This window comes from Podarcis tiliguerta (genome assembly GCF_965153285.1).
Source record: "Podarcis tiliguerta genome assembly, chromosome: 13".
Lineage (NCBI taxonomy): Eukaryota > Metazoa > Chordata > Lepidosauria > Squamata > Lacertidae > Podarcis > Podarcis tiliguerta.
Window position 1 is genome coordinate 15874181 of NC_139546.1, and position 18720 is coordinate 15892900.

An 18720-nucleotide genomic window follows, 5' to 3' on the forward strand; every position below is an offset into this window, starting at 1 on the left:
GACTCCGTACATCAAGTAGCCATAGGATTCTGACTCATTTCCCAATCCCATCCATGGTCACTCAGAAGCAAGTCCCAGGGATTTCAGCGGGATTACTTTCAGGCAGAGGTGGGAAAGACATCTGCAAAGCTAAAGAGTAAGCGTGGAGTGAGGGAGATAGAGAACAAACAGGCAAAAGTGTTGAGACAAAAGGCAAATAAAGGGGCCAGGAGAAAGCTGTTTAAAAGTATTCCCCGTGTGGAGAAGGTTGATCTGTCACTGATAATACTGGAACTTGGGTCCTCCTATGTAGAATAATGGTAGATTCAGGAAGGACAAAAGAATGTTATAGCATATAGTAAAACGATGGAATTTGTTCCCATAAGATGCAGTGATGTAAACCACTGAGCCTCTTGAGCTTGCCGATCAGAAGGTCGGTGGTTCAAATCCCCGTGACGGGGTGATCTCCCATTGCTCTGTCCCAGCTCCTGCCAACCTAGCAGTTCAAAAGCACGCCAGTGCAAGTAGATAAATAGGTACCACTGCGGCGGGAAGGTAAACAGCATTTCCGTGCGCTCTGGCTTCCGTCATGGTGTCCCATTGCGCCAGAAGCAGTTTAGTCATGCTGGCCACATGACCCAGAAAGCTGTCTGTGGACAAACGGCGGCTCCCTCAGCCTGAAAAGTGAGATGAACGCCGCAACCCCATAGTCGCCTTTGACTGGACTTAACCGTCCAGGGTCCTTTATCTTTTACCATTTGTGGAGGATATAGCTAGCAACGTAATAATATCCTGCTGGATCAGGCCGATGGCTCATGTAAATCCAGCATCCTGTTTTCCCAGTGGGAACCAACCAGATGCCTGTTGGAAACCAGGGAGCACATGAGTGTTTTCCCCCTGCTGTGGTTTCCAGCAACTGCCATTCAGAAAAGCTATTAATGGCTACTATGCCTCTGCTGTTCAAGGCAGTATGCCTATGCCTCTGAATACCAGCTGCTGAGAACTGCAATTGGGGAGAACACTGTTGCCCCTCAGGTCTTCCTAGAGGCATCTAGTTTGCCATTGACAGGACAGGATGCTGAAGTCAATGGGCCTTTGACGTGATTCAGCAGGACTCTTCTCACCTCTGTGTTGTCTGGAAGCCCTAATCATCTTCACAGAGTTTCAGGGGGGATTGGAAAGAGAAGAGAAAATCAACCACCCTGTGCTCTTCTTTCAGCACCTCTGCAATGGTGTCCCCTTAATTTATTTTCCCCCACCCCTAAATATTTTATTAAAGTTTTCACAATAATAAAAGAATAATAAAATTTTATTTATATCCCGCCCTCCCCAGCCGAAGCTGGGCTCAGAGCGGCCAACAACAGTAAAATAATACAGCATATAAAATATAGTAAAATGCTATCTTGAACAAACAGAATCCAAAAGACAAAAAGGAAAGGCAAGAGAAAAGAAAAAGAAATGATAGCAAAAGAGTAAAAAGAAGAAGAGAGGAAGCAGAGAGATAAGGAACATTAAGAATAACACCATTAATAATCACAATAAAACACAAAATTCCCAGCTCTCACCCTTCCTCAGCCCTACACCCTGAGGACAACTCACTGACCCTTCTTGATTTAAGAGTGAGTGGATGGGATAATACATTGTAGATGAGGTGTGGGGCCCTTCTCTGTTTTGAATATTGAACTGCGCCTCAGAATTGTTCAAGGTGAGGAGTCTTAAAAGCTCACCTTTCCACTGAGGTAGAAAACTAACAGCCTGAGGCTAGGAGAAACTGGCACAGCCAGCCTGATAATGTTGCTGGTTTGAGAAGGTTGAGGACGACTTACTTAAGGTAGTCTACCCCATTTCTCTTCATTTCAATACTGCTTTGAGCCAATGAAAAAAGCTGCCTCTGTTGAGAAAGGTTTTGCATATGTCGGTTTGTGTTTTCTGTTTTGGGACTTAACTGTCAGTTAGGAGAAATGATGAGGGAGGTGTAAGACAAAGACCAGAGAAAGCTGAGGTGAATGTGGACAGCCAAGGCCTGAATATTAAGCTGCTTAACCCCAGCGTGTTGACAATATTTTGTGTTGAAGATCGGAACGAGTGAGCCGGAGGCTATGGTCAGCTAAGATGCTGTCCAGTTCTTACCAGGAGAAGGATTAACTGGAGCAGTTTGTGGGTGAATTTGGCAGGGATGGAGGTTTAGAGAATTTGGTCTGAGATAGAAGCCTTTCAGAGGCTAACGTCAATAAGAGCATCACTTGAGTCTTTAGAAAGTGTCTTCAAGCACATGTACGATCCTAAAGTAAATATCACTATAACCTTATTAGGGACTGGGGTGGGATTTGAATCAGTTCACATTTAAGGTAAACCTACTTAATCTGCATTTTCTGAAATAATATGAGAACAAAAACACAGCCATCTTTTGAAGTGAGCATTTTTCTAAATGCAGGTTTCCATACATGTATAAAAACCAGAGATTTTTTAAAAATGCATATACTGTACTGGAATAAAGTCTCCAAAAGAAATGCATAATTAGTGAAGTAAAATACCAAATTGCATTAGATTATGGGAAATCACTTTACAAAAATGGGTACATTAGGTAAATTGCATACAAACATGGATATTAGGAGACGTTCATATGAAAATGCTGGTGAATTTTCGTGACATTTTTTTAAAAAATGCCAGCTGATGTGGAAATGTGGAGAACTCAACTTTAGATTGGAAAAATGGAGAAATAGAGAGCAGCCCAAACTGAGAGATGTGCCCATTGGTATACCTGAAGTACAAAACAACATTTTAATAAATAATATGAGTTAATAATTGGTTCTGTCTCCATTGTTGGTATCAATGCCATACCCAGGTTTGCCATGCCAAACTACTGGGAGGCTTGAAAGAATTCGTAGGGAAATGGGAGGCAGGGGAAAAGGCTCAAATTTAAGACTTCTTGTGGCTCAGAGTTCCATAGACTTTGAAATATGAAGATTAAAGAAGCACAAACACCCAAACTTGGGCTTATACACAATGGGACTGAAGGAACTGTTTCCCTATGGTGGTGGTAGCGAAGGGAATATTTCCCTACAGTTTCCTAGGTTATCAATATAATTTTGATGGGCAAAGGGTGTCGTCCTATTCAGCAGATATTCTTGGAAGAGCAGCAGAATAGTGCGAAAATACTCTCACGAAGCATAGTGTATCCCTGTTGAGGGATACACCAGAACATTCTCATTGCAGTGTTGTGTCAAAGAACTACCAGCACCTTCTGGCCTTGGTGTTTGCTGTCAAGGAGATAAATGAGAATCCCAACATCTTGCCTAATATCACATTGGGATTCCACATCTATGACAGTTACTTCAATCGAAGGATGACTTACCTGGCCACTCTGGGCCTTCCTTCCACACACATACCCAACTACAAGTGTGACATCCAGAAAAATCTGATGGCAGTGATTGGAGGGCTTGACTTTGATACCTCCCTCGACATGGCAACCATCTTGGACATCTACAAGATTCCCCAGGTAAGATACTGACTTGGGGGTGTCACAACTGTTTCACCATTATTATCTTTTCCTCCTCAAAAGGTTTTGTACAGCTGGGAGAAATATGTGACTGGTGTGAAAGGATAATCCCAGAACGTGGTCCTATCTGGTTTGTTTATTCCTGAGGTTGCCTTGGTTTTGACCTGGGGTGTGTGTGCTGTGTGTGGGTCCGCAATGCATTGCAAACTTGGGAGAAGTGTGAATTTCAAAGGTTAGCTGTTTATCAGTTTACACATTGTTTGGGAAATGTAACCTAGTTAGATTTGCCTTTTCATATGAACTGAATAAAAAATAATAATCCCCAACCTTACGTTGAGAATTTCCATTCCACCTTAAGGAGCAGATGTGTGGAACTGTTGCATGTCACATGCCTGTTTACATTCCAGCACAGCTTGCTGGGAACTTCCGTTGTGTGTATTGCTTTTGCTTTGCTCTGTCTCTCTGAGAAAACGGAGAGAGAGACGACATGTTTCTTTGTCCTGATTTATGATTAATAAATCTGTAGTTATAGTATGCTTTCACAAGCCTCACGCCTATTCTGTGTGCGCAGTTCGATCTGCTGATAGTGTGCCCTGGCTTTGAAGCCCAGGTCGCTGATTTACATCGGAGCAGAGGCTGATGGGTCTTTGCAGCAGGACGGCTGGAAGGAGACAGCCCAGCTGGGGCTAGCCAGCTGGCCTTACGGCCCTCGGCATGTCGACACCTTATTGCTGCCACTGCAACTCCAGATGTACATACCAGTTTCTTTTAGTAGTTAAGGAACGTGCCCCTTCTTTTCCTTTTAGCTCACTTATGGCTCCTTTGCTCCAGAGGCTCCTGGTCAAAGCCAATCCACTTCCTTCTACTGGATGGTGCCCAATGAAGCCCACCAGTGCACTGGGATTATTGAGTTACTTCTCCACTTTGGTTGGACGTGGGTTGGGTTGCTTGCTGGAGATAATGAGAGTGGAGAAAGATTTGTGCAGACCCTTCAACATCTGTTTTCCCAGAAAGGCATTTGCTTGGCCTTCTCAGAGAGAACTCAGAAAACTAGACATTTTGACGATTATTTTAACATGCACCACCACTGGATCCGACTCTATCAAGTGATTATGGAAAGTAAAGCCAAGGTTGTCATTGTCTATGGCGAAACAAAGTCCATGCTTGACTTTCGAACCATGGTAGCACTAGGTGAAATGGAAGATGTGAAAAAGACACCGGAAGGTAAAGTGTGGATTCTGACAGCACAGCTGGATTTCACAGCGTTGAACTTCCAACTAATGTGGGACATGGAAGTCTTCCACGGTTCCCTCTCCTTTGCTGTTCATTCAAATGAGGTACAAGGATTCAAAAGCTTTCTTCAGCTCCAGAATCCTTTTGAGGCAAATGGAAATGGCTTTCTCAGGGAGTTCTGGGAAGAGGTATTTTTCTGTTTATTTCCAGGTTTTAATACAGAGGAGAAGGCCAGTGAAGCTTGCACTGGAGAGGAGAAGCTGGAAGATCTCCCTTCGTCTGGCTTTGAGATGAGCATGACTGGCCACAGCTACAGTCTCTATAATGCTGTCTATGCCATAGCACATGCTCTACATGCCATGTTCTTGTCCAGAACCAAATACAGGGCAGCAGTGGAAGGAGGGATGCAGAAGCTTCAGAAGCTGCAGTCTTGGCAGGTAATGCCTTTGATGAAATACAATTTGTTTGACATGAGCAGGAAAAGTACACCCAGCAGTGTGTAAAACATGCTCTGGAAATCACTGCTGAGTCACTCCCTTCATTATTCAGTGCAATAAATGCTCATTTTACCTCTGGTGCATTTTCTTCATAGATTCCAAATCAGCTTCCAAACTAACCATTTATTCTGCAATTGCTATCCTTTGTTCACTCATTGTTTCCCTACGCAATCTTCATGTTCATGTCTGCTGCATTCCTGTATGTGTGTGTTTGTGTATGTTGTCTCATTTTTTTTCATAGTGCAATTTATTAAGACAACAACAACATAAAATTTGCCGCCCATCTGACTGGGAGGCTTGCAGCAAATTATAAAACCAAAGTAGTGCTAGAGTATTTGTTCAGGAATGTAAGCTTTTATTTGGACTTTGGGAGCTATTGTGTCTTTAACTAAAAGCTTCAACCTTCTGACTCTTGGCCTTGTAATAGTTTCCTATTCTACGGGACCATTTATTTAATCTTATTTATTAAAGATTTTCTTGGTTTACAAAAGTATGTGCAATGTCTCTCTCTGTCTTTTCAAGCAACATTTTTTTTACAGTTTCATTTGTTTTTTATCAGTTTCATTTGCTGAGACATTAGGAAGAAAAGGGGGAAAGAGGTGAAGGGGGGAAAGGTGAGTGGGGGTGGGGTCGGGTGGCGATGTTTCTATTATACTTAATATATGTGGGGTTTTGTGTCAGCGTCGTTTGTGCAGGTTCTCTGCTATTCACTTGTGTTTCTTTGGTGGTGAGAGAGGTTGGGGTTGGCCTAGGGTGCAGTTGTTTGTTTGGGGTTGGCTGTGGTGATCATTGTTTTCATGTGTGAGTGAGGTGGGTGGGTGTTTTGGAGCAGGTTAGCCATATTGATTTGTATGCCGTTGGTGGATTTTTGACATTGTCTTGTTGGGCTGTGTATGTGATAAAGGGGAGCCATACTGGGGTGAAGGCGTCTTCTTCTATTTGTCCCTGTGTCAGTTTCAGTTTATTGGTTAATTTTTCTAGTAAGGCTGTTTCCCATACTATTTGGTACCATTGGTCCATGCTTACTCCTGACAGGTCTCTCCAATGTCTGGTTATGATGTTTTTGGCTGTTGAAAGTAGGTGGGTTATAAGTTCTTTGTGTCAGTCAGTCAGTCAGTCAGTCAGTCAGTCAGTCAGTCAGTTTTATTGCACATAGCCAAAGGCTGCCACAATGTATACAGAATCATTCAACAATTAAAAGAAAATACGCTGGATTAATACAAAAAAACTTAAAACATTTATATTATCAAGACATTACCTACCCTAAACAGAGCTATAAAAGTACCTTAATATACAGGTTAAGACATTAAACAATAAAATTTATAGGCTAAAATCATCACATGACCACTAATATATTAAAAAAATAATGTTAATGAATAGAGTGTGCAATTATATTTGGAGTTTGGTGATAAAGATAGAATATAGCTTGATGTAGATAGGGTCAAATAAATTCATCTCATTTACAGTTGGTGGCTGTCTTAGCTATATAATTTGAGTTCTTTGTGGTGTAAATGGGCATTATTGACTTGGAAGATGTTTAGTAAGGCCAATTCTGGGGTGATTTCCAATACTTGCTTAGTTATTTTACATATTTCTCATATGGCTGTTTATTTAATCTTATTTAAAAGATGTATTAAGCAGAGGTTGGATGGCCACCTGTCATGGATGCTTTGGTTGAGATTCCTCCATTGCAGGGGGTTGGACTAGATGACCCTTGGGTCCTTTCCAACTCTATGATTCTAAAGACTCTCCTCCCCAAGGGGAGGGGAGGGGTTGTGGTCGGGAGCTCCGACCCCGCCCATGCAGGGGCGGGAGCCCCTGCTCCTTCCGGCTCACCTGGCCGGCGCTGCACTCCCACCTGGAGCCGTCCGTAGAAGGGGCGTGCCTGGCCGTGATATATTCTGGCGCCGGCCCCCTCTTCGGCCTCTTTCTTCGTCGCTGCTTCGCGAGTCACCCACCCTCCACTCCCTCTAGCTCAGGGCCTAAGTTTTTCCTCTGGCCTTGCTATGGACCTTAGGTTGGTCGCCCGGTTGTCTGGGGGCCTGGTAGGAGTTTTTCCTGTTGGCATTAGGCCTATGGGTTTTTTCGCCTACCTCGTAGCAACCGTCACAACTTTTGTGGTATTGGTGGGTAGGTTAGGCATTGGATTTGGGTGTTATGCTGTGTGGGAAGGCTAGGTGTGGCCATCGCCTACGCCTTCGATTTGGGTATTCCGTTAAAGGAATCCGGCGGTCGTGTATTCTGTCCGATGCCTGCTTGGCTGGAGGCCATGGCACGACCCCCGGTGACATCAGGGGTGAGCCTATAGTTGGATAGGCATCAACTGGCTCCATCTACTCTACTGATGATTCAACCCCTCTGCTGTGGTCATCCAATGCCTAAGCCAATACCTTTTCATTGCAGTAACCAATAAAGTTGTGGCCTTTTCCTTGCCCATAAACCTTATGCCATGCGTCCTTGTGTGTTTATTTCCACCTCACGGGGGTTGGGGTCCTCGAACCACAATAGTAAGTTGACAGAATTCTTTCTGCTTTTCTTTCAGCGCAGCTTCACCCCTTCCTAAAGAGGGTCTCATTTAACAACAGTGCCGGAGAAACAGTTTCTTTTGGTGAGAACAGGGAAGTGGAAGCTGGATTTGATATTACCAGCATGATTACTTTTCCAAATAACTCCTTCGTGAGAGTCAAGGTTGGAAGGGTGGATATGGAGGCTGCCCCAGGTCAGGAATTTTCCATTGATGGCGACAAAATAGTGTGGCACAGAAACTTTCCCCAGGTACACCATAATTTCCACACCCACAATATACCGGAAAGCACTATATTATGGTATACTCTAGAACATCAGCCCAGTGTGTCCCACACAAAGTGTGGTACATCTTTGAAGCATGTGTAGAACATTGGTAGGCAAACTAAGGCCCGGGGGTCGGATCCGGCCCAATTGCCTTCTAAATCCGGCTATCGGACCGTCCGGGAATCAACGTGTTTTTACATGACTAGAATGTGTCCTTTTATTTAAATGCATCTCTGGGTTATTTGTGGGGCCCGCCTGGTGTTTTTACATGAGTAGAATGTGTGTTTTTACAGTGGTACCTCGAGTTACATACGCTTCAGGTTACAGAGGCTTCAGGTTACAGATTCCGCTAACCCAGAAATAGTACCTCGGGGTAAGAACTTTGCTTCAGGATGAGAACAGAAATCGTGCGGCAGCAGCGGGAGGCCCCATTAGCTAAAGTGGTACCTCAGGGTAAGAACAGTTTCAGGTTAAGAACGGGTTAAGTTCTTAACCCGAGGTACCACTGTAGTTTCGTGTCTTCCGAATTCTGCCTGAAAAGAAACTGAAGTGAATGGCTGTGCGAAATTGTTTCTGTGTTTCCTCCAATGGGCAGGTTCCACCTTTATCTGTATGTAACCCCAGTTGTCCTCCAGGATCCCACAAGAAAAAGAAGGAAGGGGGGAAATTCTGCTGCTATGACTGTGCTTCATGTCCCCAAGACAAGATATCACCCCAGAAGGGTAAGTGACACAAGATATATACTTTTCAAATATTTGTCATATTAGATGGAGTGGAAGAAGTCAAAAGTACTTGTTATTTATTTATTTATCATTTGTACATGTTATTTATTTATTTATCATTAAATATATTTATTATTTAAATAAAGGCTATAATTTTTTCCAGCGTTAAATTCAATTTTCCACATTTCTATAACAACTTGTGAATATATTTTAAAAAATATTCTCATGAATAATTGTCAGCATTTGTCAGTATAGCGCCCCCTCCCACTAAACCAATTTTTGTATTCAGTTTTAAGAACATAAGATGAGTCTGTTGAGTAAGGCCAATGGCCCATTTAGTCCAGCATGCTTCTGATAATATTTTATTCCCTTGCTAATTACGCTGTTTTAAAATTGCATTTTATGTTTGACTTCTTTTAGTAATGTTTCCTTTAAGACAGTATTTTTGTTAACTTTGCTGTGTTAAATGTGCATTCTGCAGTTGACATCCTTTGTAATATTTTATTTAGACATCTTAAGATATTTTCATTTCCTGTTTATTATATTGCTTTGAATATATACTTTATATTGAACTTCTGCAATGTTTTCTTCTGGATTGTTTTACCTGATGTTTTCAAGGAGATTGCAAGCCACTTAGATTCCCCCCCTTAAAATATAAAGTGGTATAGAAATTTGATGATGATGGTGGTGATGGTGATGATGATGATAACATGCTGTCCACAAAGTGGCCAGCTAGATGCCTGTGGCAACCCCACAAGTTGGCCATGAGCACAACATCGCTCTGCCAACCTGTGATTTCCAGCAAATGGTATTTAGAGGCATGCCTCTGACAGTGGAATTAGTGGCTAGTAGCCTTGTCCATGAGTTTGTCTAATATACTTTTAAAGCTGTTCAAGTTGCTGGCCATCATTGCTTCCTGTAGCAACAAGTTCCACTAAGCACTCCATGAGTAAGTACTTTATTTTATCCTTGAAACATCCAACCTTTGCTTCTTCCAACAATAGCTTTTGGATGTCCACAAATTTCTCCATGCCATGCATGGTTTTCCAAACTTTTACCATGTAACCTTTTTCTAGCCTTTTCTCTAAAAAGTCTCAAACGCTGCAAACATTTGACTAACATATACATTTTTGCAAGCAGCGTTCCCTTATATAATGCATTTTGTATATCATTTTAACTAACATTTGCCTGTGTGTTGCGTGTATTTCCAATAATATATGCACCTTTGTATACATTGTTTTGTTGAAGAACTTCATCACAAAAAGTGTGAATTCTGAAGGGTAACTGGTTTGGTTCAAGTGTTCATATAACAAGCACAAATTAGGTCAAACAAAACCAAATCCCCTCTCCCCCTGCTCTACAGAAACACAGCCCCGAGATGCATACCGATAAAGGTACATGGTCCTTGAAGTAAAAAAATAATAATGCATCAATGGTTTGACTTAGTCTAAGACAATGTCCTTTGTTCCTGATCTGGACAATCAATACTAGGAAGATTGAAGATGTATTTGTTGCTGTCACCCCTGTCCATGTGATGTAAGCCTGCAAGGTATGGGTCTTGCCCACCTACACCACACAACGTGATTTATGGGAAGTTAGCAAGCCAGCATAATCTTTTTCTAATACCCCAACATACGTTGCTGAGGTGGGGTTCACATGCATCACATTGTATCTGGTCTACCTGGGATACTTCCAATTTAATCCTATGCGTTCCATAATGGCAGCATTAGAAGTTGCTCTCCGATGAATACCAAATCTGAATGTTTTATTTTCTCTGCAGACATGAATGACTGTGTCAAGTGCCCAGATGATTGTCATCCAAACAAGGACCAATCACAATGCATTCCAAAGACTATAAGCTTCTTGTCTCTTAAAGAACCTCTGGGGATGAGCTTGGCAGTTTTTGTTCTTTTCTTGTCTCTGCTAACAATATTGGTCATCACTATTTTTATTAAGCACCAGGACACACCCATTGTCAGAGCAAACAATCGGGACCTCACCTACAGTCTCCTCACTTTTCTCCTGCTTTGTTTTCTCTGCCCATTGATTTTCCTCAGCCCTCCAGAAAGAGTGAGCTGCCTGCTCCGACAAATGGCTTTTGGCCTTGTTTTCACAGTGGTCATTTCTTGTGTGCTGGCCAAGACCATCACGGTAGTCCTTGCCTTTGTGGCCACCAAACCAGGATCCAGAATGAAGAAATGGGTGGGGAAAAGACTGGCAAGCTCCATTGTGTTTTCTTGTTCCCTTATTCAGGTTGGTATTTGCAGTGTGTGGTTAGGAGCTTCTCCACCATTCCCAGATACTGACATGCACTCTGTGATGGGAGAAATAATATTAGAATGTAACGAAGGATCAGTTGTCATGTTTTACTGTGCCCTGGGCTACATGAGCTTTCTGGCCATTGTCAGTTTTGTTGTGGCCTTTTTTGCCAGGAAGCTGCCTGACAGCTTTAATGAGGCCAAATTCATCACCTTCAGCATGTTGTTGTTTTGTAGTGTTTGGATCTCCTTTGTTCCAGTCTACCTGAGCACCAAGGGGAAATACATGGTGGCTGTGGAGATCTTCTCCATCTTGGCCTCCAGTTCTGGTTTACTGGGTTCCATCTTTGGCCCCAAATGCTTCATTATTTTGTTGAGGCCCAATTTGAACAACAAAAAGCAGTTAATAAAGAGGAAACTGTAATATATTCTAGTGTGTCTGTCTTTTCTTTCATACCACACTATAGTTAATATAGTATTTATTTCTCTGCTGTCTGTTATCATATAGTTATTTTGTATTATTTGGTTGTAATTGTTTTGTGTCCTTTGTGTTGTTGTTGTTGTTGTTGTTGTTGTTGTTGTCCTCTCTTGAGGTGTAAGACTGTCAAAGGCTAGGAATTATCCTATAAATAAAACTCTGTCAGTACATTAATTTTATGTAGATTCCTTAATTCTCCCATATATTCCCAGAACAAAATTTTGATGTGGTTTTAAGATTAAACTATAATGATCCAAATATTTTGTTGTGTTCAAACTCAATCTGCTTTGGAAATGCGTATTTTGGTAAAGGTCCCTTTTCAACTGTTTTGGTGTTGTTGTTGTTTTTTTGGGGGGGAGGGAGGCAGTCTCTTCACTTCCCTCCTGCTCTGCTTCCTCTGCCCATTGATCTTCCTCAGCCCTCCAGAAAGAGTGAGCTGCCTGTTCCGACAAATGGCTTTTGGCCTTGTTTTCACAGTGACCGTTTCTTGTGTGCTGGCCAAAACGATCACGGTGGTTCTTTATGGCCACCAAACCAGGATCCAGAATGAGGAAGTGGGTGGGGAAAAGCCTGGCTAGTTTCATTGTTTTTTCTTGTTCCCTTATCCAAGCAGGTATTCACACTTTGTTGTTAGGAACCTCTCCCCCATTCCCTGATTCCGACATGCACTCAGTGATGAAGGAAATCATTCTAGGCTGTAATAAAGGGTCTGTTGTCATGTTTTGCTGCGTCCTGGGCTACATAGGCTTTTTGGCCATTGTCAGCTTTGTTGTGGCCTTTTTTGCCAGGAAACTGCCAGAGACCTTCAATGAGGCCAAATTCATCACCTTCAGCATGTTCTTGTTTTGTAGTGTTTGGATCTCATTTGTTCCAGTCTACCTGAGCACCAAGGGGAAATACATGGTGGCTGTGGAGATCTTCTCCATCTTGGCCTCCAGTGTTGGGATGTTGTGTTCCATCTTTGCTCCGAAATGCTACATTATTATGCTGAGACCTGACCAGAATATCAGGGAGCAATTAATTATAAAGTGAATGAAAGAAAGCAATATTTTTTAAAAAAATAAATAAAGCTGCCTTCCAATCATCCCTTTCTAAGTAATTTTCTATGTTTATTAGTTCATTAACGGTATAGAAACATTTATGTCCAATCTTAGACCTCCTATACTTACAGAGCAGGAAGTGCTATATAAAGAATGCTGCTGACATATAAGCAAGAATGTTATGTCAGCACAAGTATGAGGCCTATTGATTTCTCTCATGTAAAAAGAAGCAACTGTGAGGGAAGTGTGACTGGATCTCTCTGCACACAGAAGTCTCGACACTCCGACAGTTTTATAATCTTTAGTTTATTACGATTTACCAAACCTTCTGAGAACCCTCATAAATCAGTCCTCCCTGGAACTCTCAGTTGGCGCTGCTAATGGCTGCTTTCTGGAAAAACACAGAAATTGAGGTGCTTTTACGACCTTCTTATGACGTTCCATTAATCTCCCGAAATGACTTGCGTGCGGAGACTCCTGGGCCTTCTCCGCCTCCGAGCCTGAACTTAACCCTTCCAGTTGTTCTGACTCTGCCTGTTCTGCTCCCTGTCCTCCCTCCTCCTGCATTCTTTCCCAGACAAGATCCCCCTCCCCCTCCGTGGGCTGGGAATGCAAACCTCTCCTATGGTCTCCCTTTCCTCCTTCCTCTACAGAGCCTTCTTCTTCACGCTCAGCCTCCAGCCTTTCCTCCAGCTCAGCATCGCTAGTGGGGCTCATGGCAGGGAGCTCAGAGTACTCTGAGGGCTCTCTGACATCAGGGAATAATAGGAAATTTAATGAATGAGATCAGGAAGCTTGAAAGGAAGTGTAAAAGCTTTCTCACAATAATAATGCACAATAAAAGTAATGAGAATTATGAGAAAAATTGAGAACATACTGATCAATGAACTTCAGCAAACAAGACACCTCACTCCTAAATCAGAAGGGATAATAGAATAAAATTTAAGGTATATATTTTTCTTTTTAAATTGCTAAACCAGTGAGTACAATAATCAGCACACACACACACACACACGAGAAAATTATGTAATGTGGTAAACCATGACAATATTTTCTGTTGCTTACTATAAAGAAACAGAATGCTGTATCTTATGATAGAGACTTAATGAGCAATTCCATAGCAAAGTCTGCTGGGATGAGCAGGGTTAGTATCCTGTGGTTCCACCTCTGATCTATCCAGTACAGGCTGCTTTTGATGATATGTCACAAACATGCTTTACTCCATTCTGTTGCTGTTCCTCACACAAAGGGACCTAGTTATTACCTCATATGTAATTATCACACTTGTCATGACCAAATCTCCTTTGGATAAGGTCCCCATAGATTTTCAGAGAACACAAGCAAAAGTCTTTAACTGGGTAGAAAAACCCTTCCTGCCATTCCAAACAAAGGGTGAGGGAAGAGTAAAAAAACTAGATTTCTGCTTTTCTCTGGAAGAGTTGTAAGACAGGATTTTAATCTGCTTGTTGGTAGATAAGTGCTGTTTACGCCAAGGCAGAATGTTGTAGTGAGGCTGGTTCTGAAGCAAATGGCCATTTTCCAGATGGAAATAAGGGTGTCAGAAAAGAGAAAACAGTATGCTGATGATTATTCTGCCCATTCTCTTCCTTTTGCCACATACAGTGTGCAAACATACGACTAGTTGCACCATCAGTTATATGCTTAGGATTCCACATGAATACTACTGGCCTGGTGACCTCATCATTGGTGGACTTACCTCTCACCTCTTTGTTGCTTTGGATAAAGAAGACTTCAATGGAATGCTAGCCACACACCAACTGCTTAATCTCCTGTAAGAACTTCAAATATCAAATCACCAGACGGTACAGAATCATTCCCCAACTCTAAGTATATTTACTCAGAAGCAAGTTCCACTGATTTAAGTGGGATTTACTTCCAGGCAGTGGTGTGTATGTGGGAAAACATTTGCAGTAGTTGAGGAAGGAGCTGGCGCTGGATGTTTTGCTGCTGTAGTGTCCCTCAACCCCGACACCTCCCTGATTGAAGATCAATGCCCATTGCCCGCAAGTGCCAGATGATAAGAATGGTGGTGGTAATGATAAAGTAAAAAAAAAAATATGCGGAGGGAGAGCAAAAAAAGGAGAATAAGGAAAATAAATTACATCCCCCTTCCATGCAAAGCTGCATGCAGCTTTATGTTGGGGTTGGCTGAGAGGAGATGAGGAGGAAAGTGACAGAAATCTGTGAGTGGAGAGTGGGGAGAGGCATCAAGAGAAGAGTGAGAAGGGCTCATTCACACTTAATTTTGCCCTGAATTTTCTAAAGTTCCATGTCTGGAAGGAACAGCCAAAATAGTGAAGGGGTTGAAGCCACTCTCCTATAAGGAAAGGTCGCAGCATTTGAGACTTTTTAGTGTAGAGAAATGCTGAGTAAAAGGAGATATGATAGAAGCGTATAAAATGATACTCGCTGTGGAGAAAGTGGATAGAGGGAAGTTTTCCTTCCTCTTTCATATGACTAGATTTTTTTTTGGTCATTCTGTGAAGCTGAATGGTGAAAGAATCAGGACTGACAAAAGAAAGTGCTTCTTCACACAATGCACAGTTAAATTATGGGATGTGTTGATACCAGTTGTGGTGGTGGTGTCCAAGTAGTGTCCAACTGCCATGGCCCTAGAAGAAGATTAGGCAAAGCCATGCAGAATAGGACTATCAGTGGCTGCTAGTTATGATTGCTGCATACTAGTTATGATTGCTGCATACACAGTCTCCATTGTTGGAGACTATGTGCATCTCTCTACAAGTTGTTAGAAATTGTATGTGGGTTGAGCATTGCTGCACTCAGATCCTCCTTTTGGGCTTCTCATAATTATCTGGTTGGCCACTTAGAGGACAGAATGCAGGACTAAATAGGCCTTTGTAATGGTACAGCAGGATTCTTCTTGCTTTCATGTTCTCTGGAAGCCCTGACCTGCTCCACAGTGTGCTGGGGTGATAGGTAGGGGTGGAGAAGGAAACAGAAATCCTCCTGTCTCTGTGTTCTTCTTTAAGCCCTGCTAGCATTATTCCATCCTGATTCAAAAGTGTGTAAAGAAAAGAATGTATTAGCGATGAGATAGGAAGCCCTTCTTTCCTCTGAATATTGAATTGCACCTCAAAAGAGTTTGAAATGAAGATTCTTAAAAGCCCACCTCTCCTCTGAGGTGGACTTCTTCCTCCTCCTCTTCTTCTGGCCTATTTAGTCCTGCATTTAGTCCAAATAAGAGCCAGTGTGGTGTAGTGGTTAAGAGTGGTGGACTTGTAATCTGGTGAACCGGGTTCGCGTCTCCACTCCTCCACATGCAGCTGCTAGGTGACCTTGGGCTAGTCACACTTCTTTGAAGTCTCTCAGCCCCACTCACCCCACAGAGTGTTTGTTGTGGGGGAGGAAGGGAAAGGAGAATGTTAGCTGCTTTGAGATTCCTTCGGGTAGTGATAAAGCGGGATATCAAATCCAAACTCTTCTTCCTCATCATCATCCCAGGTGTTCTTATTTAAGTCAGGCTTAGAACAAAGTCCTGGTTAAAAATATGTCACATAAACTGAAAATGATGAGTTTTTAGAAAGTGTCATCAAGCACATGTAAGACCCCAATGAAGATATCAGTATTGCCTTAATAGGGTGGGGGAGAAATGGGGGTGGGGGAGAAATTATTCAGCTCACATTTAAACATGAACCTGCCAAAATTTGCAAGCTCCAAAACAACACAAGGACCAAACTACAGCCACCTTTCAAAATTCACTCTTATCTACATTTTGCAACGTGGTTCTCAAGCCAAGTAATGTATATAAAAATGCATATGCTGGGGTAAAGTGTCCACAAAATGCATATATTAGTAAGAGTAGCACACAAAACCACATTGTTTTTGTGTCAATATGTAAATATGTGTATATTAGGCAAAATTGCATAAAATGTGTGTATTAGGAGAAAATAGCATTAAAATGCTGAAGAATCTTCATGAGGCCTTAAAAAAAATCCATAGCATATCTCCGAAGGATACAGCATAAAATTCTCATTGCAGTGTGGTGCCAAAGAACTACCAGCATATTCTGGCCTTGGCCTTTGCTGTCAAGGAGATTAATGAGAACCCCAAGATCTTGCCTAATATCACATTGGGATTCCACATCTATGACAGTTACTTCAATCAAAGGATGACCTACTCAGCCGCTCTGAAACTTCCCTCCACAATTGTACCCAACTACAAGTGCAACACCCAGAAACATCTGATGGCAGTTATTGGGGGACTTGACTTTGATACCTCCATCTACTTGGCAGACATCTTGGGTGTCTACAAGATCCCACAGGTAAGATACGGCCTTGGGGATTTCACATTCATTCACCACGATCTTTTCTATCCAGAGGTTCTGCACAATAGGTTTTGTGCAACAGAGAAATAGTTATGACGTACAAAGGAGGGCAGTTTGTTCAGTGTCTGGATTCCAAAACATTCAGGGCTTTAAAAGTCAATATCAGGACTCTGAACTGAATCTGGAATTTGAACCATATGTCAAAATTGTGCCAGCTGTCTCTGTACCAGGTTAGGGGTCCCCTAACCAAACTGAAAATCAGGCTCGAGCAATTTAATACAATTCAGGGAGTGCTGCATGGATTGGTGGAACATTTCTGCAATCTATCATGAATTGGGGTATACGCAGCCCACCTTCCATCAGCTATGTGGTTCTCTGGCAGCACCCTCAGATCTACCTCAGTTCCCCTGTACCACCTGCCCCATCTTTCTAAAGCGTGCAGCTCAGAACTGGGTTTCTGCAATACTCATTGGCTGGTTAGGCCTGCCCCCTGGGAAATCCCTGGACCCAGGCCTGCCTGCCATTGGGCCAATCTTCAGGCAGGCCTGCAATTCTCCACAGGCGGCCTCCAGATTATTGATATGGGGCCATGGCCAGGCTGCAATGTAGGTAAGTGGACTTGCCTTTCAAATAAATTAGAATGAATGCTAAATAAATAGCTGACATCATCTAACCGCCCCACAAACTTTGTGAAAACAAATCATAATGAATATTCAATAATAAGATAATCTGGAAATATCCTCATACCAGTGGCTGTTGGCGTCTCATCCTTTCCCATCCCTGGCATGCTGCTATATCACTGGCTCATGGGCCAGAGAGTATAAGGAATATGCATTTGTTTGACTCTCTTGTCCATCGGAGAGTGAGGTAATGAAAACTTCCTACCTGTCATTACAATTGTCTTTGCCACAACAGCCGCTAGAGGTGCACATAGCAAATCCTTCTACTATATTGATGTCCCTTTATTTCCTTCTAGCTCACTTATGGTTCCTTTGCTCTAGAGTATGCTGAACAAACCCAGTCCACTCCCTTTTACCAGATGGTGCCCAATGAAGCCCATCAGTACACTGGGATTGTTGAGTTACTTCTGCACTTTGGTTGGACGTGGGTTGGGTTGCTCACTGGAGAGAATGACAGTGGAGAGAGATTTGTTCACACCCTGAAACCTCTGCTGTCCCAGAGAGGTATTTGCTTGGCCTTCTCAGAGAAAACTCTAAAAACCACATATTTGGCTGGGTATTATGCCATGTATTCCCAGTGGATCCAAATCTATCATGTTGTTATGAGAAGTAAGGCCAAAGTTGTTGTTTTCTATGGAGAAACAAAGTCCATGCTTGGCTTGCGAATAATGGTAGCACTAGGCGAATTGGAAAGTGTGACCAAGACATCTGTGGGCAAGGTATGGATTCTGACAGCACAGCTGGATTTCACAGCATTGGCCTTTCAAATGAGCATGGATATGCAAGTCTTCCAGGGTTCCCTCTTCTTTGCAGTTCATTCAAATGTGGTACAAGGATTCAAAGCCTTTCTTCAGGCACAAAATCCCTTTGAGGCAAATGGAAATGGTTTTGTCAACCAGTTCTGGGCACAAGTATTTCTCTGTTTATTTCCAAACTCCAATACAGAGGAGCAGGCCAGTGGAACCTGCACTGGAGAGGAGAAGCTGGAAAATCTCCCTTCGTCTGGCTTTGAGATGAGCATAACTGGCCACAGCTACAGTGTCTATAATGCTGTCTATGCCACAGCACATGCTCTACATGCCATGCTGTTGCCCAAATACAGGGCAGCGGTGGAAGGAGGGATGCAGGATATTCAAATGCTACAGCCTTGGCAGGTAATGCCTTCAATGAGATACAATTTTCCGTATTTTTTGCTCTATAAGACGCACCAGACCACAAGACGCACCTAGTTTTTGGAG

At 42.6% G+C, this 18720-nt stretch overlaps 2 protein-coding genes across 3 annotated transcripts in view; both read left to right on the plus strand.

Annotated features, from left to right (window-relative positions):
* The window catches only part of LOC310661741 (uncharacterized protein), a 173020-nt gene that overhangs the window by 3185 nt on the left and 151115 nt on the right, over positions 1 to 18720 (plus strand). Inside the window, 2 exon segments of the mRNA XM_083408085.1 lie at positions 3196 to 3478; positions 4285 to 5148. Coding sequence (XP_083264211.1) covers positions 3196 to 3478; positions 4285 to 5148 — 1147 coding nt within the window.
* On the plus strand, positions 9 to 18623 carry LOC310661782 (vomeronasal type-2 receptor 26-like). Of its 2 annotated transcripts, XM_083408220.1 has the most exons (4): positions 9 to 136; positions 7751 to 7983; positions 8594 to 8720; positions 10501 to 11406. In XM_083408220.1, the coding sequence occupies exons 2-4, from the start codon at positions 7858 to 7860 to the stop codon at positions 11400 to 11402; spliced, it is 1155 nt and encodes a 384-aa protein (XP_083264346.1). In that variant the 5' UTR covers positions 9 to 136; positions 7751 to 7857; the 3' UTR covers positions 11403 to 11406. The 2 variants fall into 2 exon arrangements, with proteins under 2 accessions (XP_083264346.1, XP_083264347.1); XM_083408221.1 differs by lacking the exons at positions 9 to 136; positions 7751 to 7983; positions 10501 to 11406 and adding exons at positions 16517 to 16799; positions 18428 to 18623 and having other exon boundaries at positions 8548 to 8720.